General features: G+C 42.1%; 1 protein-coding gene across 1 annotated transcript in view; it reads right to left on the bottom strand.

The window, feature by feature from the left end:
• Window positions 1–1,192: 1,192 nt before the first annotated feature.
• The window catches only part of CBLN4 (cerebellin 4 precursor), a 33,961-nt gene continuing 8,053 nt past the window's right edge, over window positions 1,193–27,100 (bottom strand). The window contains exons 2-3 of the mRNA XM_058177956.1: window positions 21,087–21,203; window positions 1,193–1,390 (exon numbers count right to left, since the gene is read on the bottom strand). Coding sequence (XP_058033939.1) covers window positions 1,193–1,390; window positions 21,087–21,203 — 315 coding nt within the window. The remainder of the gene's footprint in view (window positions 1,391–21,086; window positions 21,204–27,100) is intronic.

Raw genomic sequence — 27,100 nt, forward strand, 5'->3', positions numbered from 1 at the left:
TCTCCTTGAAATCAATGGGACATTAAGGCTGCAATCCTTTACACATATACCTGGGAGTGTCTCCCACTGAATTCAGCAACATACTTCTGAGTATATATGCCTAGGATTGCGTTGGGCAGGGCTTAACTTTACCTAGGCAATGCCCCTGAGAGTTATCATCATTATATACATTTACAGAGTTAAGGCAAAACCAGATAACGCTTTGAAAAGGACGGAAGGCTTGAGAAATAGATACCATTTAAAAATAAGAGGGAAGGATTTCCATCTCCACCTGATAAATTTAGCTATATCTAAGGAATGCATTCAGCTGATTTTTTTTTTAAGAAGAAGCTACTCTCAATCATTGAACTAAAAGTAAAGTCTAAGTGTATTTTTTTAAAAACAAAAAAAGGAACACGGCTGTTTTGCAGAGGTTTGCCAAAATGATTCTCTTTAACTCTGATAAGCAATTTTTTTTAGCATAATAAACCCTTTCCTGGAACTAGAAAATCCTTTCTATGGTATACAAATTCCTTTAGTGTTCAGAGAACATCCGACTCTAACCTACAGATTCTCTTAGGGCAATCCTCGTTGAGTTTCACTATTTGAAGGAAAACATATGTGTGACTCTTCCAGAAACAGAATACACGAAAATTAATGAAGTCAAATGCTTATCAGTAACTCTTCCTTTGCAACCGAGCAGCATGAATTTATGTTAATTTTTACCACAAGGGGAAGAAAGATATAATTCATATATTAATGAACAGTTCTTTGGCAGCTATGTGTTCATCTTGATTGAAGTTTTGATCCAGAAATTCTTAAATTATAGACCTGGTTGCCAGTCTTTTAAAAATGGAATCGGGGGATGGGAGGGAAGAGGCAACTATAATTATTGACTTCTCCCACAAATCCAATATGTCCAGTTAAGGAACCTGGAATGAATCTTGCAAGCAGCTTCATTCTGTAACATCAAGCATAGATACGTATTGTCCGCTTTTAAGTCTTGCTTCCAATGTCCTGTATTTAAACACACAAAATTGGTTGAAATCTCAGGATGAATTCAAAGAGGGTCAAAATGCCATACAATAGAATCCAGATTTCACCCATGAGAAACCAAGAAAGAAAAATCAATCCAGAGGATGAGAAGATGGTCTTCAGAGAACAGAAGCAATGATTGGTCCACACCTAGGTGAAAGTCACAAGGCGATTGATTTTACAGGGGAAAGACCAAGAAGCCAGAAAACGTGGAATACTGCCATCCGCCAACCAGGTTACCTTTCTCCAGTTTAAGGTAGACCTTATCTTCCTTGTCTAGGTAGAGTAGGACTCCATTTGTGGCAGCTTCACGAGTGACATCTTTGTCCCCAGCAAAAGCTGAAATGACTGGTTTCCCGTTAAGCATCAAGTTCACCTGCCAAAAATAATAAAAATTTAAAAATCCTGAAAAGACTCAAGTTAAAACATAGCCATCCAATACTGCTAAGGTTGATGGGAAGCGGGGTGAAATTCAAAGGTTCTGGAGAACTGGTAGCGGAAATTTTGAGTAGTTCAGAGAACCAGCAAATACCACCTCTGGCTGGCCCCAGAGTGGAGTGGGAAGGGAGATTTTGCAATATCCTTCTCCCAGGAGTGGGGAGGGAGTATGGATTTTGCAGTATCCTTCCCCTGCCACACCCACCAAGCCACGCCCACCAAGCCACACCAGGCTCACCAAGCCATGCCCATAGAACCGGTAGTAAAAAAAATTGAATTCCACCACTGGTAGGAAGGGTCATTAGAAGGCCAGTGCAGCCTAGACACTATTTGCCAATTTCAACATCTTTTCAGAAGTAGCAGGAATAAACAATTAGGTAAACTGAATATGGGAGGGATGAAAGTAGAAAGACAGACAGCAAATTAGTTGTAGGAATGAAAGAATATTTATTTGATTTCCATAGTCACCCATCTCAAGAAGTGACTCTGGGTGAAGTATATCATAAAAAAAACATTAAAACATTAAAAAATATATACGGCCATAAACTATTGCCATAGGTATTAATACAGCCATGAAACAGAAGCATTAGCATCCTCAAGACCCCAAACCTGGTCACATAACCAGGTTTTCATGGCATTACGAAAGGCCAACAAGATTAAAGTTGGCCTAATCTCTGAAGAGAGAAAGTTCCAAAGGCCAGGATCTAGGATAGAGAAGGCACATCTCTTGGTCCTCCCCAGCATATTCCTCTTTCCATGTTCCTATTGTACTGTGGCTTAGCTATGATCTCAATGTTATTTAGGAAAACTATAAAATGAATCTAAAAACTGGCATGCTACACTGCTTGCCTTCCTCTACTTTTTCAATAGCTCCTTAGCAGTTACTTAGACATGCAACTGTACATGTGCAACAATTAAATTGTACCTTGGTTCATTTATCTTCCTATCAAGATAATTAGATTCATCTATCTCCACATGTGCATATTGTAAACTGATGGGTAAGTGGAAATCTAATAGAGATATGTGGACATGAGATCCAGCAGGGCTTTTCTTAGATTCTTATGCTCACTGCTGAAAGCGTCCCATGTGATATCTCATTATAGAATTAGAAGGCATACCAAATCTAAATCATCGCGCATTCCATGCAGACATCTAAATTAAGATTTTGTGACAAATAGCTATCTACCTCTTTGAACTAACCCTAACCCTAACAAAAAACTGTCTACTTGTTCTGTCCTCCCTCGCCTCCGTCCAAGCGATGGCTTAATTAGCCGGCACTATCAGCCCTGGCAGCAAAAGAGCGAGTGTCTGCCAAGTGGCTCCGTTATCTCCCTCAACGCCAAACAGTACTTCAGCTCTTAGTTCAGCAGTTAATTTGCCTGCTACGAAGAGGCACAGCACCTCTGGCTGCCTTTATATCCTGTGGAGTGTGGCTCCACGACTCAGCACTTCCTAGGCCTGCCCCACCCCTGCTTCTGTTGTTCCCTCCTCTCCTGCCTACGAAACCTAGGGTCCAACCAAGCCTGATTGCCATCAGCTGGGTCTGGAGGCGTGGCCTGGGGGGCGGAAAGAATCAGGGGACGAAGGCCTTGTTATCTCTTCCACCTGGCCTGCTTCTAGCTCCTGGAGCTGAGCCAGGGAAGCCAGTGCTCCCGAGGTAAGTCCTGACAGCCCTTTCCCCTCACTTTCCAAGTCACTTTCTGGCAGGAGGCCTGGCTCCAAGTCACTTTCTGGCAGGAGGCCCGGCTGGGGGGGCGCAGACACAACACTACTATTGACCTCACCCCATTCCTAAGAGGTCTGTAAGGGGCATGCATAAGAGCACAAGCGTGCCTACCATTCCTCTCCTATTGTTTCCTTTCGTTATATCCAATTAATCTAGTTATTGCATACTCATACTTATATATATACTTATATATTGTATAGTTATTTCATGCTTATGCTTATATATACTGTTGTGACAAAATAAATAAATAAATAAATAAATAAATAAATAAATAAATAAATAAATAAATAAATAAATTAAAAAAAAAAATATCGTGATAAAGGGAACCCACCATTTTGTTTTGATTGTTGACCCTTTATAGAATTTTTCCTGATGTTCAACTGGAATTTGCTTTGCTGGAATTTGAATATATATATAAAAAATGGTATGCTATCTTTTTAAAGGAGGGTATGGTGGCCTAGAGGTTAAGACAGAGTTCCCCAACCTTTCTGGCTTTTTGGACCAGCAGGAAATGGAGAAGTGATGATTCTGTGCAAATGGCCAGCAAGTGCACACACACAGCTTCATTTGTGGTAGTGGTGGGCATGTGGGCCTGCCGGACAAATGGAGTACACATGCACACATGTGCCCATCACTTCTGTGGCCCAGTTCTGAACAGCTCAGTTGGGGACCCCTGGGTAAAGATACTGAGCTTCTTGACCCAAAGGTTGGCAGATCAAAACACAAGTTTCTGCATGATAGGGTGAGCTCCCATTCTTGTTCCAGCTCCTGCCAACTAACTGTTCGAAGCATGCAAATGCAAGTAGATAAATAGGTACCACTTTGGTGGGAAAGTAACAGCATTCTGTGCGCCTTGCCATTTAATCATGTTGGCCACATGTCTTTGGACAATGTTGATTGCCTCAACTAGGAAACAGAGATGAGCACTGTCCCCTAGAGTCAGAAACAACTGGAGAGGGAAAACATTTATCTTTTTATTCTTTTAAAAGTCTGATGAATATTTTGGTACTATAGAGTTTTCCAGAGAGGAAACAGTAAATTCCATCAGAGAAAAGCCCAAATTAAAAGACTGGGCAGATCCAAGCAGGATGGGGAAGAGGGGAAGAGATTCAGAGTAGCCATATTCTAGAATCTCTCAGGAGAGCCAGTTTGGCCTTGTAGTACAAGCATTAGGCTAGAAAGCGGGAAACCATCAGTTCAAGTCCTTTCTTACCTATGAAAGCCACTGGCTGATTTCAGGCCAGTCAGTTTCTCTCAGCCCAATTTACCTCGTAGGATTGTTGTGGGACAAATAGAAGGAGAAAAATACACTGGATATGTTCACTGTCTTGAATTATTCGTTAAAGTAATAAAAGTGGGATAGAAATCAATAAAATAAATATATCTAGTAGATTTGAAAAGGACTATGTTGGAATGCAGTCACCAGAATTCCCCAAAACATCATGCTGGCAAGGAATTTTGGAACTGCAATCTCAGCACCTCTGAAGAAATCTTCGACAGGCACCAAGGACCCTTCATTTCAACCCTGAGCTACAAATATTCCCCTTTCTCAGTTTCAGTTCTTGCTGCATCAACATTTTCCCCCAAATTCATTCTTCCATGGGTGTTTGATTTTTGAAAAATTGCAAAACAATCCTTTTATGAATATGTTCATAAAATACATAGGCAAATTTACACACATACACTTTGCCACATCTGCCATCAAGAGTATATAAAGATAACGGAGGGAAAAGATTCCTCAGTAAAAATGTAATACACACACAAACACACACACACACATTATATGTATATATATATAATAAAACAGATATATTTGAATTTTAGAAACCTTAAGATTACATGAAGCAGAACACTCAGTACTAAAGAGTCTATCTTTATTTAATCACAAATTAGTAGTACAGTGAAAATCAATAGAAGACAATTCATAGATAAACCATACTGTAGTACATTATTCTGCTAATAAGGAGCCACAAATTCTAGTAATAGGAAGCCACAAAGTCCCATAGTTTTGGAAGAAAATAAACACCGTACTAATCTGTGTCAGTGAGCCATAAATTGGTTTAGCATATTTTGGAAACTCAGTCAAAATAATTTGTAAAGCTTAGCCTTGCTGTGCTGTGTAAGCAGAGCTGACTGAGTTTCATTTCGCAAATTATAGCTAAACAAACCATAACTTAGAAAAAGTTTAAGTCACAGAACTATGCAGGTGGCTCCTTTAATTTTAATAGCCCTTTGTCTATTGTTCTTTGTTTTACTTTGGATTTTATATTTTTCATGTATTTATTGACTGTTTTTAGCTCTGTTGTACACTACTCAGAGTTGCAATGGTCAGAGCTGCTTGCTTCCAAGATTGATAGCTATATAAATTGGAGGAAATAAAAGGGGAGACAAGGAAAGATGGAAGGGTGAAAGAGAAGGGTAAGGAGGAAGGGAAGGGAAGGGAAGGGAAAGGAAAGGAAAGGAAAGGAAAGGAAAGGAAAGGAAAGGAAAGGAAAGGAAAGGAAAGGAAAGGAAAGGAAAGGAAAGGAAAGGAAAATGATAGATGATAGATAAATGTGGGAGGGAGGGAGGGAGGGAGGGAGGGAAGGAGGGAGGGAGGGAGGGAGGGAGAGCTCTAACTAGATCTAACCCTGCTTAGTTTTATAAAGTTCAGTGAAGGCCAATGAAGGTACTACAATTAGTTGAATTGATAGACTTGATATAAATCAGTTTCTTCTGTTTTGAATTACCTGTTCTGTTTCTTCTGTTTTAAATTACCAAAGGCAGATGGTAATCTTTACCAAAGGAAGAACTGAAAATATTTTAAGAATCAATTACCTAGTGACTCTTAAACTAACTGGTCAAATACAAATTTATATCATTCCTAGAAGGTAGAGCAGCAGACATATATACATGCTTAACATTGAACTGGACTTTTCCCAACTGTTGTAGATTTGACGAATTGTTGTGCCTTGCAATACTAATTTTGCAAGATTCTTCTATTTATTTCCAAGAAATAAGTCTCACTTGGTTCGGTGGACAACCTGCCAAATAAGTGAGCAGCAAGCGCAGCAGGGAGATGACTCTTGATATAATCTTAAATTATTCCCAAATTGGAGACAAGTTGTAAGCATCAACTTGTCTCCAATTTGGGAATTGGAGTTGTAAGGTTGGAGTTGTAAGACAAGTTGTAAGCATCAACTTGTCTCCAGTTGTAAGGGCCGTGATAGCTCAGGCTGTTAGAAGCCTGTTATTAGAATACAGCAGCCTGCAATTACTGCAGGTTCAAGCCCGGCCCGAGGTTGACTCAGCCTTCCATCCTTTATAAGGTAGGTAAAATGAGGACTCAGATTGTTGGGGGGGCAATAAGTTGACTTTGTAAATATACAAATAGAATGAGACTATTGCCTTATACACTGTAAGCCGCCCTGAGTCTTCGGAGAAGGGCGGAATATAAATGTAAATAAAAAAAAATATCACTGAATTTCCATGAAATAGTGAAATAGTAGCAAATACAACATCCTAGGGAATTGGAAAATAGCCCGGAAAGTTCAAAAGAATCTTATTTAATTTCAAATGGAAGATTTTATTTTTTTTTTCTTTAAAAGGAGAAGTTTAACTAGATGGCATATAAAAGGAACAGACAGAAATGTAAGACTGCTTCAGGGAGCTTAGAAATTATTTTAAACATAATAGGAGTTCAAATAAATACACAATACAGACTAGAAAAGGCATAAGCAGTTTTGAAATGATGCCAATAAAAAAAAGGAAAGTACAAAAGGAAAGAAAGCTTTTAAAAGGAAAGTGGAAAAATGGGGAAATAAACCATTAAACAAACTAACATAATATGCAGCATTGGTGGGAATAAATAAAAATGGAATCAGAAGAGCCAATATCCATGACATGTGAACTTATAATAAAAGAATCTAAATTCATCAGGGTTAGGGATGAAAGATGACAGTGAAACTAAACAGTGAATACCTAATTCTTGAAAGCAAAGCAGTAATAACAGAAGGCAAGTTCATTTTTTTACAGAAGGATCTTCACAGACTTGAACATTGGGCGCTATCTAACAAAATGAAATTTAATGGTGAAAAAAGTAAGGTTCTATATTTAGGCAAGAAAAACAAAATACACAGGTGCCATATATGTGGTACCTTGCTCAATAGTAGTAACTGTGAGAGGGATCTTGGAGTCCTAGTGGACAACCATTTAAATGTGACCCAGCAGTGTGCAGCAGCTGCCAAAAAAGCCAACACAGTTCTAGGCTGCATAAACAGAAGTATAGAATCAAGATCGTGTGAAGTGTTAATACCACTTTATAATGCCTTGATAAGGCCACACTTGGAATACTGCATCCAGTTTTGGTCACCACAATGAAAAAAAGATGTTGAGACTCTAGAAAGTGTGCAAAGAAGAGCAACAAAGATGATTAGGGAACTGGAGGCTAAAACGTGAAGAACAATTGCAGGAACTGGGTGTGTCTAGTTTAATAAAAAGAAGGACTAGGGGTGACATGATAGCAGTGTTCCAGTATCTCAGGGATTGTCACAAAGAAGAGGGAGTCAAACTAATCTCCAAAGCACCTGAGGGTAGAACAAGAAGCAATGGGTGGAAAATAATCAAAGAGAGAAGCAACTTAGAACTAAGGAGAAATTTCCTGACAGTTAGAACAATTAATCAGTGAAGCAACTTGCCTGCAGAAGTTGTGAATGCTCCAACACTGGAAAATTTTAAGAAGATGTTGGATAACCACTTGTCTGAAGTGGTGTAGGGTTTCCTGCCTAGGCATGGGGTTGGACTAGAGGACCTTCAAGGTCCCTTCAAACTCTGTTATTCTATTCTATTCTATTCTATTCTATTCTATTCTATTTTTTTAAAAAAGTGATATGTTAGGTTATGGAAGTAGTTGTATCCAACCATGTATTGGATCTGGAATCTACAGAGAAAGGGTAAACTTCCAAGCACATTTTAAGAAGAGGGAGCAGGAATGCAAAAGAGCCTAGAACTGGTCCTTTCCCATTTCACTCATGGAAACTGTTCACCAACTGAAGACCAATTGCATACAAATGAGTACCTATTTTTTTTTTATTTATTTATTTGTCACAACAGTATATATAAGCATAAGCATGAAATAACTATGAATTGGATACAATCAAAGGGAACATTAGGACAGGAACGGTAGGCACGTTGCTACCTAATCCCCCAAAGCTTTGTTTTGTTTCTTCCTGGATGTGTATCCCACCTTTCTGTTTATTCCAACTCTCAGACCATATCCACTACCATAAAATAAGCAGACTACAAAATACAAAAAAAATGTAAAACCAAACCAACATGAGAAATAATTGTTAGAAGAAACAGTTGCTAAGCAAAACGTTTTACCGTTTTCTTAAACATTGAGAGAAAGTGAGAGGCAATTGCATTTCCTTAAAGCTGAGAGTCACACAGAAGAAACTCCTTGTCTGTAAACTAAGTAGCCAAGCTTCTTATAAAGATGGCATACTCCAAAGAGCCTCACAAACTGTAATATCAGAGAAAACTAACCCCATAAACGAACATGTCCAAAGTCATTTAGAGCTTGAAAGGTCAACACCAGCATTTAAACTGAGACAGTAAGTAAATGGTAGCCAGGAGACATTTTAGTATAAGGTATCATAGGATTCCAGTATCTTGCATCAAGCAACAACCAGCAGCTTGCCTGCTGCACTTTTGCACCAATTGCATTTTACAAACGTTGGTAAATTTCTAGACAACACCCTGCATTAACAAACTCACCCTTTCTGGTGAGCATGTGACTTTCTCCTTATCAATGGAATCTCTATCTTATCTAGGTTTAATTGCAATTTATTTATCCTCATTGTGCCTATTATTAAGATTAGGCAGTATTCAAGGAAAGATTGAAGGCAAATGTAGTCCAGGCAGAAGAAGGACATCATGGCTTCAAAATCTAAGGGGCTGATTTGGACAAAACTCAACAGCACTTTTTCATGTGGCTGTTGATAAAAATAGGATCACCAACATGATCGCCAACATCTGATGATGGATATGGAAGGAGGAGGAGGAGGTGGTGGTGGTCTTCAAGGATTCTGATTTCTTCCATGCTTCCAAGCATCTCTTCCTAAGCACATCTTGACAGTAAGAACTGACACTATTGTGATACTGAGCATCCAAAGCCCAACTTTGATGGCCTGGAAGGGTACCATGGTCAATTATATCAAAACTATCCAAGCGAAGGAATAAAACTGAATCTCCAGAACAAGTCATTTATGTGACACAAAAGCAGTCTCAGTAACATATCCCAAAATAAAACCCTGAAATAGATTCAGAAAAATCTGTTTCATCCTCTCATACTTATATAATAGAGAAATCTACCCAATTTTAGAAGACTTTAGGTTGGGTACAGTATTAAAAGCAATGGAAACCAAGCAAAATTGAGAACAGAACAATGTGCATCCTGGAAGAAAAAAATCATCTGAAACCTAAAGGAGCTTATATTCACCTTAGTGCAATGTCTGGAGGAAAAGCATAGTTAAAATAATTAAGGTAGAGGCCATGCTGGTGTCTGGGGTGATGCTCTAAACCAGGGTCACCAACTGGTGGTCCATGGATTACTGGTGGTCCACAAGAAAATTTTGGTGGTCCACAGAAAAATTATTTGCACTTGTTATATTGCACTAAATCAGGAGTCCTCAAACTACAGCCCTTGGGACAGATATGTATAATGAATGTTTGTGTTGCTGCAGAGAGTCTCCCCCTTCAGGGTCTTTTTGTGTGGGTCCGAGAGGGGCAGAAATTCCAGCTTGGGGTCTGCTTCAGCCTCCTAATGTGGAGCTTTGGCTGAAGGCTGGAGGGAAGAGCCGCTGATGGCAAAGAGCCGAGGGCCTTATTCCAGTGGGATTGCATCATGGCTTGGAACTGGCTGACCATCTCAGCCCGCTGAGCCTCCAGGCACCGGTACCTGGCCTTGCACTCCCACAGGTCTTCCCTCTGCTTGGAAAGCCTATGCTCCTAGTCCTCAGTGAGATGCTTCTACTGAGCCTCCTTCCTGGTTAGATCCAATTTGAACTGAGCTGTTTTGCCAACTCTTTCGTGTGATGGCTGCTTAGCTCCAACAACTGCTTCTTGGGGCTCTAAGGAGCCCGGGCAGGGAGGGGAGGAGTGGCTGGGAGGGGAGGGGTGAGTAGAGAGGCTGGCAAGGCGCCTCTTGAGGTGACATTGAGGTGGCCATGCCCACCCAGTCATATGCCCACCTAGTCATGCTCACCCAGCTGGTCATTAGGCAGATCATATTAGTGGTCCACGGGATTTAAAATTATCAATTTAGTGGTCCCTGAGGTTGTTGACCCCTGCTCTAAGACCTCTGCTCTATGACAGGGGTCACCAACCTCTAAGGCAGGGTTGTCAAACTCAAGGCCCAGGGGCCAGATCCGGCCTGAGGGGTGCTTAGATCTGGCCTGCGGAGCTGCTCTGTAAACATTGAAGAACCAGCCCACGGTTCTTGCCAGCAAAAATGGAGGTTGGGAGGACCACAGGTGGCCCTCCTGAGGTACTTTTCTTTTTCTTTCTTTCTTTCTTTCTTTCTTTCTTTCTTTCTTTCTTTCTTTCTTTCTTTCTTTCTTTCTTTCTATACTTTTTATTTTTTAAAAAACAACAAGACATAATAAACACTAACATAAAACATATACACCTTCTTTACATCAGCTTCATATGGGTAATCCTCTATTGTTTACATTTCCCCCTCTCGTTTTCTTTAATTATACTTATCTTTTTGTCCCATTATCCCTTATTTCTATATATAATTCCATCATACCTGTCATTATAACAATACATTTTTTTTCATGCACTACCTCTTTTTTTGTGTGACTTTTCCCCTTTTTCCTCATTTACCATTTCTAATTTCTATACAATTATACAATTTATTCCCTACTATATAATATTCTGTATCCTCCTTATCTTTTATCTCCTTTGTTAATTTATCCATCTCAGCACAGTCCAGAATTTCCCTTATTGTTTCCTCCTCCAATGGTATGTTCTCATTTTTCCAGTTCTTTTTGAGGCACTTTTTTTAAATTTTTTTATTTTTTATTTTATTTGAATTTATATCCCGCCCTTTTCCGAAGACTCAGGGCGGCTTACATTGTATAAGGCAATAGTCTCATCCTATTTGTATATTTATATACAAAGTCAACTTATTGCCCCCCCAACAATCTGGGTCCTCATTTTACCTACCTTATAAAGGATGGAAGGCTGAGTCAACCTTGGGCCTGGTGGGACTTGAGCCTGCAGTAGTTGTAATTGCAGGCAGCTGTGTGTTAATAACAGGCTGCATTAGCAGCCTGAGCCACTTCCCAGCCTTTTTTCACTGGCAGTGTGTTGCAGGAGGCCGTCACAATCAAAAACAGACATCGGGAGCCTGTTTTCATTGGCAGAGCACTTGGGCCACCACTGGAGCCCCTGACACAAGTGATGTTGAGCTGGCCATGCCCACTATGGCCACGCCCCCCTATGGTCCCCCAAGGTTGAACACAACCCTCATGCGGCCCTCAATGAAATCAAGTTTGATACCCCTGCTCTAGGGAGATGCCAAAGGAAAGGCATCCTGACCAAGACTTCCCTGGACTTCTTGGGTGACATCGTTTGATCAACAGGATCTAGACCATTCTAGCTGATTATACAGGATGAGCAAAAATAGATAGATTGTTAGATAGTTAAATTCTATGCCAGGATGAACTTTATAGGTTGTGATCAGCATATTGATGTATCTGGAGCTGGGAGGGAAACTTTTTCCATTTAAAATCATATCTAAATGCAACATTTGCCATCAACATTTGCCATCAAACATTTGCAACCATCCCAGAGGGCTTTTGCTAAGCAAAGTTCACTGGAGAAGCCAGATTCACTTAATGACTGTGTGACTCACTTAAGACTGCAGAAAAAGAGGTCTTAAGATCAAGTGTGATTCACTTAACAACCATATCATTTAGCAGCAGAAGTTTTGGTCTCAACTGTGTTCATAAGTCAAGGACTACCTGATGATAGAAACACCCAGTGGGATCTCAAGGAATTACCAATCCTTGACTAATGCTAGCTGCTCTTAATTATGCATTCTTTAGCAGATCCTTCGGACCATATCTCTGGTGGCCACTGCTCGTGGCATATTTGTCTGCTACAATTATATTATTACTAAGTCAAATTTAATTATTTTTTGTAAGAAAAATACAACATGATTCCAAAAATTAAAACAGAGCCAAAGCATTAACTGAATTTGATTGCATGCTACTGCAGGCTACTTCTGCTGACTGCCAGTTGCCTGCAATTTGATAGTTCGAATCTCACCAGGCTCAAGGTTGACTCAGCCTTCCATCTTTCCGAAGTGGGTAAAATGAGGGCCCAAAATTGTTGGGGGCAATATGCTGACTCTGTGAATCGCTTAGAGAGGGCTGTAAAGCACTGTAAAGCAGTGTGTAAGTCTAAGTGCTGTTGTTATTACTATGTATCTGCATAAGCAAAAGGAAAAAAAAGTGGGTAGATCCTGGGGATCATTATATTACACAGGTTATTTTCTTTTTGAAAAAGCTAGGCAAATTCATTGCAATAATTTTTCAGGTATTACTGGAAAGAAAGATGAAGCCAATAGCATACATAGTTTTTAGATGTAATTCTGGGAAACAAAATATAGCCCAGTATGAAGAAGTGAATGGGGCTACAAAAAAGCTGACCTCTATTCAGTGAAATTAAATACTATTCCCCTGACTTTTTTCATTTGTAATAATGTTCTCATTTTGTCACATTCAGAATTAGAATTGGTGGTAACCAACTCTAGGGTCTCAGATTGATTGATTGATTGATTGATATGACCGTCCATCCTACTAACATGATTCTTGGCAACTAACACAAACTTAAAAACAATATAAATACTATATACTATAGCTCGAGAAGCACGAAGCCGAAGACACCAGTCTGAAGATGATGAGTAAGACCTCATCGAAACGTCACCAAGATACTCTCAATCTTACACGGGAAAAGACCCGAAAATGCCAAGACCTACATACCTATACCCATGAAAACCTACGAAAACAAATATACATATATGTATATATGTAGGTCTTTGGTTGTTCAGGTTTTCTCCCAAGTAAAATTGGAAGTGTCTTGGTGACGTGAAAACCTCAGAAAACAAATATGTATATATACATACATATGCACACACACAAACAAAACCACAGAATTTAGCAATCATTGAAAAAATCACCTTCATGAATAGTGTGGTATAAATATTTAAAGAATTGTATGAGTTTCTACATGAGAGCTAAACTGCAGTTGCATAAAGTCATCCTTCACCGGCTAAAGTGAGACAATATTAATGCTTTCATGTATGAAATCCTCATGTGCAAAGAACTGTTTACACCTCTTAGCTGTGACCAATAACAACATACAATTTCAGGCACAAGGAGAATAGTTGGAATTGGACTGCAATTTTTCTGAGACTGAGGGGAAATGCGAGCATCTGTATGATATGATAATTGAACTTTTAAATACATATTTATTCAATCATCAGATAATCATCTGGAAAATTAACAAATCCCATTGAGTCCTACATACGTTAAAATGGCTTCTATACTGACAATGCTGCGTCCCAAATTAAATACTACATTCCATTAAGTTTTGTCATTTGAAATAGAGAAAGGATAGAAAATGCTGTTAAACCCCTTCACCCCCAAATGTTTACATCCAGGAAGCCCTCTCTGGCACTCGCTCAACAGCTGTCTAACAACTTTGACATCAACACACAGTGGAAAGCCAAATGGGCTGCTGAACGCCCAGATACAGGCAGTTACATAGACGACCCTACACAAAAGGTGCCAGGTTTTGACCTTCCTAGCCAGCATTATTCAACTCTGAACAGGATCCATACCGAACACGGTATCTGCCAGGACTCACTGTTTAAGTGGGGTCTTGTCTCTACCCCTCAGTGTGACTGTGGTGCTCCTCGACAAAATATCAATCACATTGTGTCTGAATCAGTGGTGGGTTTCAAATTTTTTTACTACCGGTTCTGCGGGTGTGGCTTGGTGGACGTGGCAGAGGAAGGATACTATAAAATCTTCACTCCCTCCCCAATCTGGGGGAAAGTTACTGCAGAATCCCCATTTCCTCCCGATCAGCTGGGACTTCGGAGGCAGAGAATAGATGGAGGCGGGGCCAGTCAGAATTTTTCCTACTGGTTCTCCGAACTACTCAAAATTTCCGCTACCGGTTCTCCAGAACTGGTCAGAACCTGCTGAAACCCACCTCTGATCTGAATGTCCATCAAGAGCTTACACCAGCCCAATGCTTGATTTTTTTTTTCAACATAGACCACCCTGTCCTTGAATGGCTAGGTGGACTGGACATTAACATTTGAACCACTATAAGTCCATGTATTTGCCATACACTAAATAAATAAATAAATAAACCGCCAGCTGATCTTCCCCTGGAAAATGCCTTTTCTGAACACTTCTTGTCTCTGCAAGGAAACAGATATATTTGGATCCTATTTATTTTTCTCTGTGGAAAAGTAGTTTCCAAAGCACAAACATCAGGAATGGAAAGAATTAATTAGATTGACTTACAAATTGTATGTAAGTCATTCTTAAAGCTATCATTTATTCTCCTAGCTTTCAGTATACAGTAGTGGCCAAAATTATGGAAATCTTTTGGGAAAAGTGTATTTTCTAAAACTAGATAATAACACCATTTTTGGGGGGAGTAGTACCATAAATTCATATATCAGTGGAAAGATAATTTAATCAAGAATGTAATGCAATAACTTTTATGAAGGGTTTGCTATTATGAAGAATAGCAGTTACAGTATAAAGAAGAAAAGTGAAACACGTAGGAAAAACGAGATATATAAAAATTATCAACATAGAAAAAACGAGATATACAAAAATTATCACCATGTCAGTTAATACTTAGTTGGGTAACCTTTAGCATGAATTATGGCCTTACAACGTCTTCTCATGGAGTGAAGCAAGTCTTTTAGCTCTGCAGCTATTATAATGTGAAACCAAGATTGAATGATGACTTCTATTAACTGGGTTTTATTGCTGAGTCGCTTCTGACTAACAAGTTTCTTTAGTTGGCTCTATAGATTTTCAACTGGGCTATTCCCAGGCCATTCCAGCAGTGGAATACGATTATCTTGAAATGCCCCCCCCCAAATAGTGTTATTAGCCATCAAACCTGAAGGATACACTTTTCCTAAAAGGTTTCCACAATTTTGGCCACTACTATAATATAGCATAAAAAGGACTGGGGAAGAGGGTAATCAAAGTCCCAACTTTTTTTTTTTTTACAAGGATTGTAAAGAAAAAAAAAGAGATTGAGCTTTCGTTGTGTTCTTTCAGCTGCATTCTTTGAATTTATGCTGCAGATGTCTCGGGGGTACAATGCCAGAGGAATGGAGGGGCTTCTATTTATTTTATTTATATATTCATTTTTTATTCCACTCATTACTTTATTAATAAGTTAAGGCAGCAAACTTACTTAATACATCTTCCTCCTCCTATTTTCCTCACAACCACAACCTTGGATTGGGCTGAAAGAGTGGCTGGCCCAAAGTCACCCACCTGGCATTTATCCCTAAGGTGGGACTAGAACTCACAGACTCCTAGTTATTGGCCCAATGTCACTCACCTGGCATTTATGCCTATGGCAGGACTAGAACTCACAATCTCCTAGTGATTGGCTCAAAGTCATCCAGCCTGCTTTCATGCCTAAGCAGGACTAGAACTCACAGTCTCCTGATTTCTAGGCCAGCACCTTAACCACGATACCAAACTGGCTCTCATTTTTAAACAATGCATTTTAAGGAATGCATGGGGAAACATATGCAAATTCACAGTAAATCTCTATCCGTGTCAGTTTACTCTTCTCCCACAACACACACACCACCCTCTATCAATGCATGTTGCCCTTCATATTGATTCTTAATTTTAATTTCTTGAAAAGCAGAAACTGGGAGTGAAAAGGGTGATATATATATATGTGTGTGTGTGTGTGTGTGTGTGTGTGTGTGTGTGTGTGTGTGTGTGTATATATCTCCTGAGGAGAGCTGTAACCTCTGTCAATGCAGCCCTCAGGTGCCTGCAAAAGCTCCTGCCAGATCCTGATGCGCTCAGAAAAAAATTAAGATTCAGCTTGAATATATAAAATGTCTTTATTGTTGTCACCCAACTTAAAGGATAGAAAAGCATCCTCTAGCAAACGAAGAGTCAGTGTTGTGACTCCGGCTCCCGAGCCTGGCCTCCTGGAGGAGGATGACTCAGAGAGTGAGGAGGAGGAGCCGACAAGGCCTCCCTCTCCAGGTCCTTCCTTTCTGACAACACCTCAGGTGCCAGCTGAAGGCCAGGAAGACGGCGTGTCAGAGCCCCCACCGACAGAGGGCGAGGATTGATCCCAGACAGCGTCAGAGAGAGAGGCGTGCGCAGCAAAGGAAGAGATATGGCAGGCCCAGAGAGTGCTGAGTCACTGAGCCACACCCCACAGGGGATAAAAGTGGGTGGAGTTGCTCTGTAGCCCCTGTGACAGACAAAAACTGCATTGTGTGAGCTTCAGACAGTTTTTGGATTTAAGGCTTGGATTTTCGTGAGTAACTCTTGACCATTCTTTAGACTCCTGGTTGCCCCAGCAACAAACTGCAAACACGCTGTCTCCTGATAAGAAACTTGGCAGGCACTTGGAGAGTAGCTGCCAGAACTTTCCTCTGCCAAAGGAAACCAGGTCAACTTGTAAATAAATTGCTTCGGCGTGTGTATTTTCTTAGGTAAGGTGGGGGGACAGAACAGTCAGATTACGTGTATCCAAATAGTCCTCAACATACGAGCATAATTGAGCCCAACATGTATGTTGATAAGTGAGAAATTTGTTAAGGGAGTTTTGCCCCATCGTACAACTTTTCTTGCCATGTTTGTTAAGTGAATCACTGCAGCTGTTAGGTTAAGTAACATGGTTGTTAAATGAATCTGGCTTACCCCATTGACTTTCCTAGACAGAAAGTTACCAAAGTTGATCACATGACCCTGGGACATTGCAACTGTCCCACATATGAACTACCGTGTTTCCCCAAAATAAGACCGGGTCTTATATTAATTTTTGCTCCAAAAGATGCATTGGGTTGTTTTCCAGTTAGGTCTTATTTTGGGGAAAACACAGTACTAAACACCTCCATCTGCTGATGATCTTAACTGGGGCTTATTTTGAGGGTAGGGCTTATATTACGTACATCCTGAAAAATCATGCAAGGCCTTATTTCCCAGTTGGGTCTTATTTTCGAGGAAACAGGGTAGTCGTCGAGCATATGCATGTAAATCACATGACCATGGGGGATGCTGCAATGGCCATATGTGTAAAAAATGATCTTAAGTCACTTTTTTTCAGTGCTGTGGTAACAGTCACTAAACAGACTGGTGGAAGTCAAGGACTACCTATATATGCACGATTCAAAAAACCTGAATTTCTTTCTCCCATTGCAGAGGAAGGAAGCCAGGCTTTTTTCAAAATTGGTTGTTATGGCCACCTGGTTAATGCTTTCATAAAGGAATTCTCTATTTCCAGGCTTCATGCCTTGCTAACTTCAATTCTCGCCATTTCAGAGGCATGGGCTGTAGACTCATGAGCTCAGGCAATACAGGAACAGATTACGATGAAATTGCTCTCAAGCTATTGCAGTAATATATTCAGTGAAATGAAGATAGGCATTATAAGCCTAGGAGAGGCATGCTCTGTTGACCGTTCATTTCCCCAGATGCCGTTCCACCTCCTTATCATAGCTCATCTTGCCTGCTTCTTCTTTTTTAAGAGGCAGTTGGTTGCAGAAATATGAGAAGTTTAAAAGTGAAGCCCACAACTAGTATTTAGTATGTCTTCCACCATGATGTTTATCATCTGCAATGATTCTGAAGTAGAAATGAAAGATGCTTTTAAACTATCATCACACACCAAAACTTCTAGCAATCCGTCAAAGTCTAATCACTGCCTTTATAACTCCTTGGCTCCTGGAAAACAATGGACTAAACATGAGTGACTAGCCAGCTGAACAACAGAATTGAAAGGGACCTTGGAGGTCTTCTAATCCAGGGGTCTCCAACCTTAGCAACTTAAGACTTTAATGGGTCTCCAACCCTGGCAACTTTAAGAGTTCCTCAGCCAACTTTGCTTGGGAGTTGAAGTCCACAAGTCTTAAAGTTGCAAAGATTGGAGACCCCTGTTCTAATCCAAACCCCTGCTCAAGCAAGAAACCCTATACAACGTCAGACAAATGACTTCTTCAAAACCTCCAGTGTTGGAACACCCACAACTTCTGGAGGCAAGTCATTTTGGCCAGGGGTCCAAAACAAACCAACTTCATGAATATGGTATCACTTTGTGCCTTCTAAACATACAAAAGTGTAAGACATTATCTTAGAAAGCTGGCTTCGTATTTCAAGGGAAATGATCTGCAGTCCTAATGTTATTTTCTCTAAGAATTTCTGGTCCATTGCTCTAGATTTGTTATGATTCAACCCTATATATCTCTGCTTAAAAATTCATTCTTGAGAACATTTATCAATAGCCAATGACGTTTCATGCAAAATTGTTATACCACCGCAGTTGTGCCACAATTATTTCCTGTCCATTTCTGGCCTTAGTTCAAAGTTTTGGTGCTGACCTGTAAAGACTATAATTATTTAGGACCAGTGAGACTAAAGGAATATTCCCAACCATACTTATCTATGCCCTCAGGCACTTAAGGATTCTTCAGTGAAACTATTGGAATAACACTTGTCAGTGAAATGAGGCCAATGACTACAGAGGCAGAAGTTTTTCTAAGCTATGGCATTTCCCTTCTAGAATACCACTCATCCCAGGAATTGGCTTGGCAATTCTCAGCTCTTCCAGCTAAAGATTTATCTCTGTTCTGTAGCATTTCAGATTTTAACATTGCATTTTGAACTTTTAAAAACTGCATTTTTTTTTGTTTACATTTATATCCCACCCTTCTCCGAAGACTCAGGGCGGCTTACAGTGTATAAGGCAATAGTCTCATTCTATTTGTATATTTTTTACAAAGTCAACTTATTGCCCCCACAACAATCTGGGTCCTCATTTTACCTACCTTATAAAGGATGGAAGGCTGAGTCAATCTTGGGCCGGGCTTGAACCTGCAGTAATTGCAGGCTACTGTGTTCTAATAACAGGCTTCTTAACAGCCTGAGCTATCCTGGCCCCTTGCATTGTATTGAGGTTTTCCAAATTGTGTAAGCTATATAACTGGGGGTGGCCTTTTATTATTTACATCTGTTCCTATAAATCAGTGTTTTGTAAAATGACATATTTAGCACATATAGACTTCAACTCCCAAAATTCCCCACTCCACATGGCCATTGTTAAGAATTCTGGGAGTTTCCATGGATCTCACAGTTGCTCAGGGCTACAGAAAGAAATAACACAGGTGGTACCTTGATGGAATGTTTTCTGGATTCCCAGGAGGAAGGGCTACATTTCAGAGAAGCAAGAAAAGTGCTTCTCTTAATGTAGGAGAGAGAGGGTGAAGACACCTGCTCCCTAATAGTTTCCATAGTATATGTTTTAAGGTGAATGTAGTCTGCTTTAATTTGGCAAGATGTCTGTCTATAGGTAAAGAACAACAAAGGAAACTGCTTACAAGAATCTCAACAAACTTTCTAAGTTTTTAAGGTCTGATGCAGGGGTGAAATCCAGCAGGTTCTGACAGGTTCTGGAGAACTGGTAGCGGAAATTTTGAGCAGTTCGGAGAACCGGTAGCAGAAATTTTGAGTTGTTTGGAGAACCAGCAAATACCACCTCTGGCTGGCCCCAGAGTGGGGTAGGAATGGAGATTTTGCAGTATCCTTTCCCTGCCATACCCACCAAGCCACACCACACCCACCAAGCCATGCCCGCAGAACCAGTAGTAAAAACAAATTGGATTTCACCGCTGGTCTGATGCCTTTAGATATAGACAAGCTCTCTGGATAATGTTTTATAAAATATTTCTTAGATGTATGTACTGCTTTTCAAGATCACGCAGTGTTAGTTCAGCTTTATATTGTGTTCTTAAGGTCACACTTAGACTATTGCATCCAGCTTTGGTTGCCGGAATATAAAAGATGTTGAGACTCTAGAAAGAGTATATAGAGAAACTGTGCCAACTTAATTTTGGCTGCATTGCATTCCTAGCATTTAATGCTCTTCGATGAGTGAATTATGAAGAAATTGTGACATGAAACTCAACTTGGTCATTTTGGACAAGCTGCCATATCTAGAATGGGCATGTAAGACTGTAATCTGATTTCTCTGTTAAAATCTATTAGTCTTTCTTACCAGTAGCTATTCCCATTGTTTCATTCATGTTTATATTGGATTATTTTGATATGTTGTATATTTTTAATAACCTACAACATGATGCTTTTAAAAAAGTAAAGGTTCCCCTCGCACATACGTGTTAGTCGTTCCCAACTCTAGGGGGCAGTGCTCATCTCCGTTTCAAAGCCGAAGAGCCAGCACTGTCCGAAGACGTCTCCGTGGTCATGTGGCCGGCATGACTCAATGCCAAAGGCATACAGAACGCTGTTATCTTCCCACCAAAGGTGGCCCCTATCTTTTCTACTTGCATTTTTTACATGTTTTCGAACTGCTAGGTTGGCAGAAGCTGGGACAAGTAACAGGAGCTCACCCCGTTACACGGCAGCACTAGGGATTTGAACCGCTAAACTGTCGACCTTTCGATCGACAAGGTCAGCGTCTTAGCCCCTGAGCCACCATGATGCTTTTAGACTAAAGCTAATATCCAATATAAGTATGATGGGAGGGATGAAGGAAGGAAGGAAGGAAGGAAAAAGAGAAACATTAACCATGCTAACCTCAAAGATTATTCTTTAATTCAACATACCTGAATTGTTTGGCTCTGGTAGACTTTAATTACATGAAAATTAAAACTGTATATTCCTTTTCTCGGTGCTACAAACACAGACTCCAATGTAAAGAAATTGCCCACATTTACTAGGATCTATAAATAAAAGAAAAGAAACCAGTAATTAATGGAAGCATTCCAAGTTCTGGAAAACAATGAAATAATTATTTTGAATGAACCCAAGTTTAATTACAGGTTTTGCACATTGTTCATCTGACACTGAAGGGTATGCAAATAATCTGATTTTACTTCCAACACCCTCATTATAAGATGTAATGTGTGCTATTATTATTTGAATAAAACCTACTTATTTTCAATTAAAGGTATAGAAATTCCTTCCTCACATTCTTTAACTTCTCCACATGCTTAGTTGAGAGTAAGCGTTACGGAAAGCAACAGGAACCTATTTCTGAGTATACTTAGAATCATGTGACATATTTTTGTACAACCAGCTGAGAGGCTGCTCAGTTCCACTACAGTTCCTGCTGGGTTTCAAGCAGGTGAGTCATCTCATCACATGGAATTGAATTACTTAGATAGCTAAAAACATTTAGCACAAATCTTCAAGTTGTTTAGTTATGTAAGCCTCACCAAAGTAGCCAGGCAGATACAAACAGAAGCACAATGAATTTATTTATTTATTTATTAATTAGATTTCTAGACCGCCCTTCTCCCGAAGGACTCAGGGCGGTGTACAGCCTTATTAAAACACATAGATACACAATAAATTTAAAATACATTTAAAATGAAATATTTAACCGGCCAATTTAAAACTAAAAACGGTCAAACGACCGATATAAAACCCTAAACTATAAAATCACCATTAAAACCCATAACTTAAAAAACTAACCCAGTCCAGCGCAGATAAATAAGTAAGTTTTGAGCTCGCGGCGAAAGGTTCGGAGGTCCGGAAGTTGACGAAGTCCTGGGGAGCTCGTTCCAGAGGCGGGGCCCCACAGAGAAGGCCCTTCCTGGGTGTCGCCAGACGACACTGTCGCTACCGACGGCACCCTGAGGAGTCCCTCTGTGAGAGCGCACGGGTCGGTGAGAGGTATTCGGTAGCAGCAGGCGGTCCCGTAAGTAACCCGGCCCTATGCCATGGAGCGCTTTAAAGACGTTCACCAACACCTTGAAGCGCACCCGGAAGGCCACAGGTAGGCAGGGCAGCCTGCGCAGGATAGGTGTCACTCCGGGAGCCACGAGGGCTCCTCTATCACCAGCGCAGCTGCATTCTGACCAACTGCAGCCTCCGGATGCCCTTCAAGGGGAGCCCCATGTAGAGAGCATTGCAGTAGTCCAGACGAGACGTCACAAGGGCGTGAGTGACTGTGCACAAGGCATCCCGGTCTAGAAAGGGGCGCAACTGGCGCACCAGGCGGACCTGGTGGAAAGCTCTCCTGGAGACGGCCGTCAAATGATCTTCAAAAGACAGCCGTGCATCCAGGAGAACGCCCAAATTACGCACCCCTTCCATCGGGGCCAATGACTCGCTCCCGACAGTCAGCCGCGGACTCAGCTGACTGTACCGGGATGCCGGCATCCACAGCCACTCCGTCTTGGAGGGATTGAGCTTGAGCCTGTTTCTCCCCATCCAGACCCGTACGGCTTCCAGACACCGGGACAGCACTTCGATAGCTTCATTGGGGTGGCCCGGTGTGGAAAAGTACAGCTGGGTGTCATCAGCGTACAGCTGGTACCTCACACCGAAGCCACTGATGATCTCACCCAGCGGCTTCATATAGATGTTGAACAGAAGGGGCGAGAGAACCGCCCCCGGCGCCCCCCCACAAGTGAGGCGCCGCGGGGTCGACCTCTGCCCCCCCGTCAACACCGTCTGCGACCGGTCGGAGAGATAGGAGGAGAACCACCGATAAACGGTGCCTCCCACTCCCAACCCCTCCAACCGGCGCAGCAGGATACCATGGTCGATGGTATCAAAAGCCGCTGAGAGGTCTAATAGGACCAGGGCAGAGGAATAACCCCTATCCCTGGCCCTCCAGAGATCATCCACCAACGCGACCAAAGCCGTCTCAGTGCTGTAACCGGGTCGGAAGCCGGACTGGAGCGGGTCCAGATAGACAGTTTCCTCCAGGTGCAGGGGAAACTCATATGCCACCATACTCTCTACAACCTTCGCCGCGGCGGGTTGGAGACCGACGATAATTACCTAAAACAGCCGGGTCCAGGAAGGCTTCTTGAGGAGGGCCTCACCACCGCCTCTTTCAAGGCGGCCGGAAAGACTCCCTCCAACAAGGAAGCACTCGTAATCCCTGGAGCCAGCCTCGTGTCACCTCCTGAGTGGCCAGCACCAGCCAGGAGGGCACGGGTCCAGTAAACACGTGGTGGCATTCAATCTACCCAGCAACCTGTCCATGTCCTCGGAGTCACAGGGTCAAACTCATCCCACACAACATCACCAAGACCGCCTCAGATACCCCGTCTGAATCGCCACAATTTTGGTCCAGACCGTCCCTAAGCTGAGCGATTTTATCGTATAGATAACCGTTAAACTCCTCAGCACGTCCCCATAGCGGGTCATCCCGCTCCCCTGGTGAAGGAGGCGGGTCACCCAGGCTGGGGCAGCTGGGCGGTTATCTGCCGGCGCAATGAGGAGGAGGCGAGGAACGCCTCGCTTCCCTCAGTGCCACTAGGTAGGTCCTGGTATAGGATCTAACTAGTGTCCGATCAGCCTCTGAGCGGCTGGACCTCCAGGAACTCTCTAGGCGTCTTCTCCGGCGTTTCATCCCCTCAGCTCCTCGGAGAACCAAGGAGCCGGTTGGGATCTGCGCCGGGTCAGAGGTCGCAAAGGCACGACACGGTCTAAAGCCCCAGCCGCAGCCCGTTCCCAGGCTGCAGCTAGTTCCTCTGCCGTGCCGTGAGCCAGACCCTCAGGAAGTGGCCCAAGCTCCGTCCGAAACCTCTCTGGGTCCATCAGGCGCCTGGGGCGGTACCACCGTAATGGTTCCGTCTCCCTGCGGTGTTGGGTAGCGGTCAGGAAGGCCACGCGAAGAAGAGTGATCTGACCATGACAAAGGTTCAGTGACTATTTCCTTTAAGTCCAGATCTCTCAACCACTGACCAGAGACAAAAATCAGGTCCAGTGTGCCTCCCCCGATGTGAGTGGGGCCATCCACTACTTGAGTCAGGTCCAAGGCCGTCATGGAGGCCAGGAACTCCCGAGCTACCGTCGATGACGAGCCGGCAGATGGCAAGTTAAAGTCCCCCATGACTAAAAGTCTGGGGGTCTCCACTGCCACCCCGGCAAGCACCTCCAGGAGCTCGGGCAGGGCAGCTGTCACGCAGCAAGGAGCCAGGTACGCGACCAGCAAGCCCATCTGACATCTATGACCCCACCTCACAAAGAGGGATTCACACCCGGCAATCTGAGGTACAGTGGTCTCCCTCGGCTCTAGACTCTCTTTAATAGCAACCGCCACCCCTCCACCCCTACCCTGGGCCCTCGGCTGATGGAATGCACGGAAACCCGGTGGGCACATCTCAACCAGGGGCACACCCCCTTCAGTGCCCAACCAGGTCTCCGTAACGCCTATAATATCCGTGGCACCCCCCTGTATCAGATCATGTATTAGGGGGGCCTTATTGGCCACGGACCGTGCGTTGCATAACATCAGACGAAGGCCCAGGCTCTGAGGGTCTTGACCATCCGGGGAACGGGAGAAGTCAGGGGGATCGGGGCACGCGATCGCCTGCAGACATCGAACGCGTGACCCCCTATGTCGATACGATCCCCCCCTTCCGCCATATCTGCCCCTCCCACTTACCGTGCAAATAGACTCACCCTCACACAAAGGAACACACTGCCCCATAACCTCCGAACCCATTTGATAGTCGCCACGAGCATGCGCTGGAACTGGTTTCCCTCCCGACGGGCTACCCCCCTCATCCCCCCCTACCCCCCCCACCCCACCCTCCCTCCCCACCAACCCAAGCCCATCGATTTCCACCCTCCCCGTAAAAGTCCCATTAAAACTCCCCTTAAAAAATCGGTTAAAACAATTAATTAAAAATCCCCTAAGTCTCCTATTCTTGGCATGCCATCTCTCGGGGTTCCAAAACCCGTCCTCAAGATAGGCCCTCGATAACGTAGAGGGCCAGACCCACGAGAGAGGGGAATCTCGTAGGGCAAGAAGGTCCGCCGCTGAAAATGTCCGCATGATGAAAAACACGGCAAGCAGACCCATCCTGGTCGGTCAGGATATCAGGAATGCCAGTTGTTGAATAAAGCTGCCCACCAACTGCTGTTACTCAAGGAAGTGGATCAAGCTTTACAACACTTCTGAACCATCAAGATTATTTGGGCAATGAATGAGAAGACTACAGAATTTCCTTCAGATATTGATGGCTCAATGCAAGGCATTTGCTACACTGAATCGATCCAGAACATGCTCAGATACAAAACCATGGTTCCCAATAAATACACAATAAGTACAACCATGGCTGTAGAGCCAACCACTCAGAATATAGCAGTGCCAAGTAACAGCAACATTAGGAAGGAAGAGTATGAGAAGCTGGAGAAGTACCAGGGTCTGAAGGAGGAATTAGAGAGGAAGTGGAATGTAAAGATCAAAGTGGTCCCAGCAGTAGTTCAAGCATTTGTCCTGTGACTCCTAAGATGGGAGAGTGGCTCCAACTGATTCCAAGAATCTCAGAGCAATTTGTTCATAAGAGTGCAAAGTTAGGAGGTATTGTATTGAACCCTCAAACTCCCAGGCCATTGATAGAGGACTCAAGATGGAGGAAGACACATACCATCTATAGGGCTAAGAAGGGAATTTTTAGATGATAGATAGATAGATAGATAGATAGATAGATAGATAGATAGATAGATAGATAGATAGATAGATTTTTATTTTATTTATTTATTTATTTATTTGTAACAACAATATATATAAGCATAAGCATAAAATAACTATACGATATATAAGCATAAATATAATCATAAGTATGTAATAACTATATGAAATTGGATACAATCAAAGGGAACATTAGGACAGGAACGGTAGACACATTGGTGCTCTTATGCACGCCCCTTACAGACGATATATGTACAAATGATAGATGATAGACAGACAGAAGGAGGGAGAGAGAGAGGGAGAGATGACAACTGGCAGACACAATTAGCATTGTGCATTCATGCCTTATTTCCACCACCCACAATTTTTTGCACTCATCTTTCATCATGCATATAGATCCAGGTTGTGCTCATGATCTGAAGTTATTCCATGACTTGAACTGTATGAGCATCAGTGTTCTTATGATTGTCCTCGGCTGGAAACAGATTCTCCATTCATCTCAGTGGGAAGGATGACTATGTCTTTATGAAGGATTGTGCCATGGAAAATTTCAACATTTGGTGGCTTGGGGAATCCCACTTAACTTCGGAATGGGTAAGGTTATAATGTAAAATAGGCAAGGTTGGATGTTATTGTTGCTTTTGCTAATTTGTTTCTTTGTTTTAAATTATGTGCAGACTCTTTTAGAGTTTACAGTTCAGTTTGTGAATGCTTCCATCTCAAACTAGCTAGGAATGAGACTGAGGCTACTAGCAATAGCAATATCATTTAGACTTTTATACTGCTTCATAATGCTTTACAGCCCTCTGTAAGTGGTTTACAGAGTCAGCATATTGGCCCCAACAATCTTGGTCCTCATTTTACTGAACCTGAAAGGATGGAAGGCTGAGTTAACCTTGAACCGGTCAGAATCGAACTGGCAGTGAACAGAGTTATCCTGCAATACGGCATTCTAAGCACAGCTGCCAACACAGCTCTAGATAATCCACAAAGGGTTTCAAAGGCTGTCTGTAGTTTTCAGGCTACACACTCCCAATCCTACATTAAAATGAAGGTTCACCACTTTAAGGTCTCAGAAAAAAGGTGGAATATAGATTCAATCAATCAATAAAATGTTTGTAGAAACTTTTCAAGCAACTTAAGTACAAGAAATTATTATGCAGGTATAATTATTAAATG

The sequence above is a fragment of the Ahaetulla prasina genome, chromosome 3 (assembly GCF_028640845.1).
Source record: "Ahaetulla prasina isolate Xishuangbanna chromosome 3, ASM2864084v1, whole genome shotgun sequence".
Lineage (NCBI taxonomy): Eukaryota > Metazoa > Chordata > Lepidosauria > Squamata > Colubridae > Ahaetulla > Ahaetulla prasina.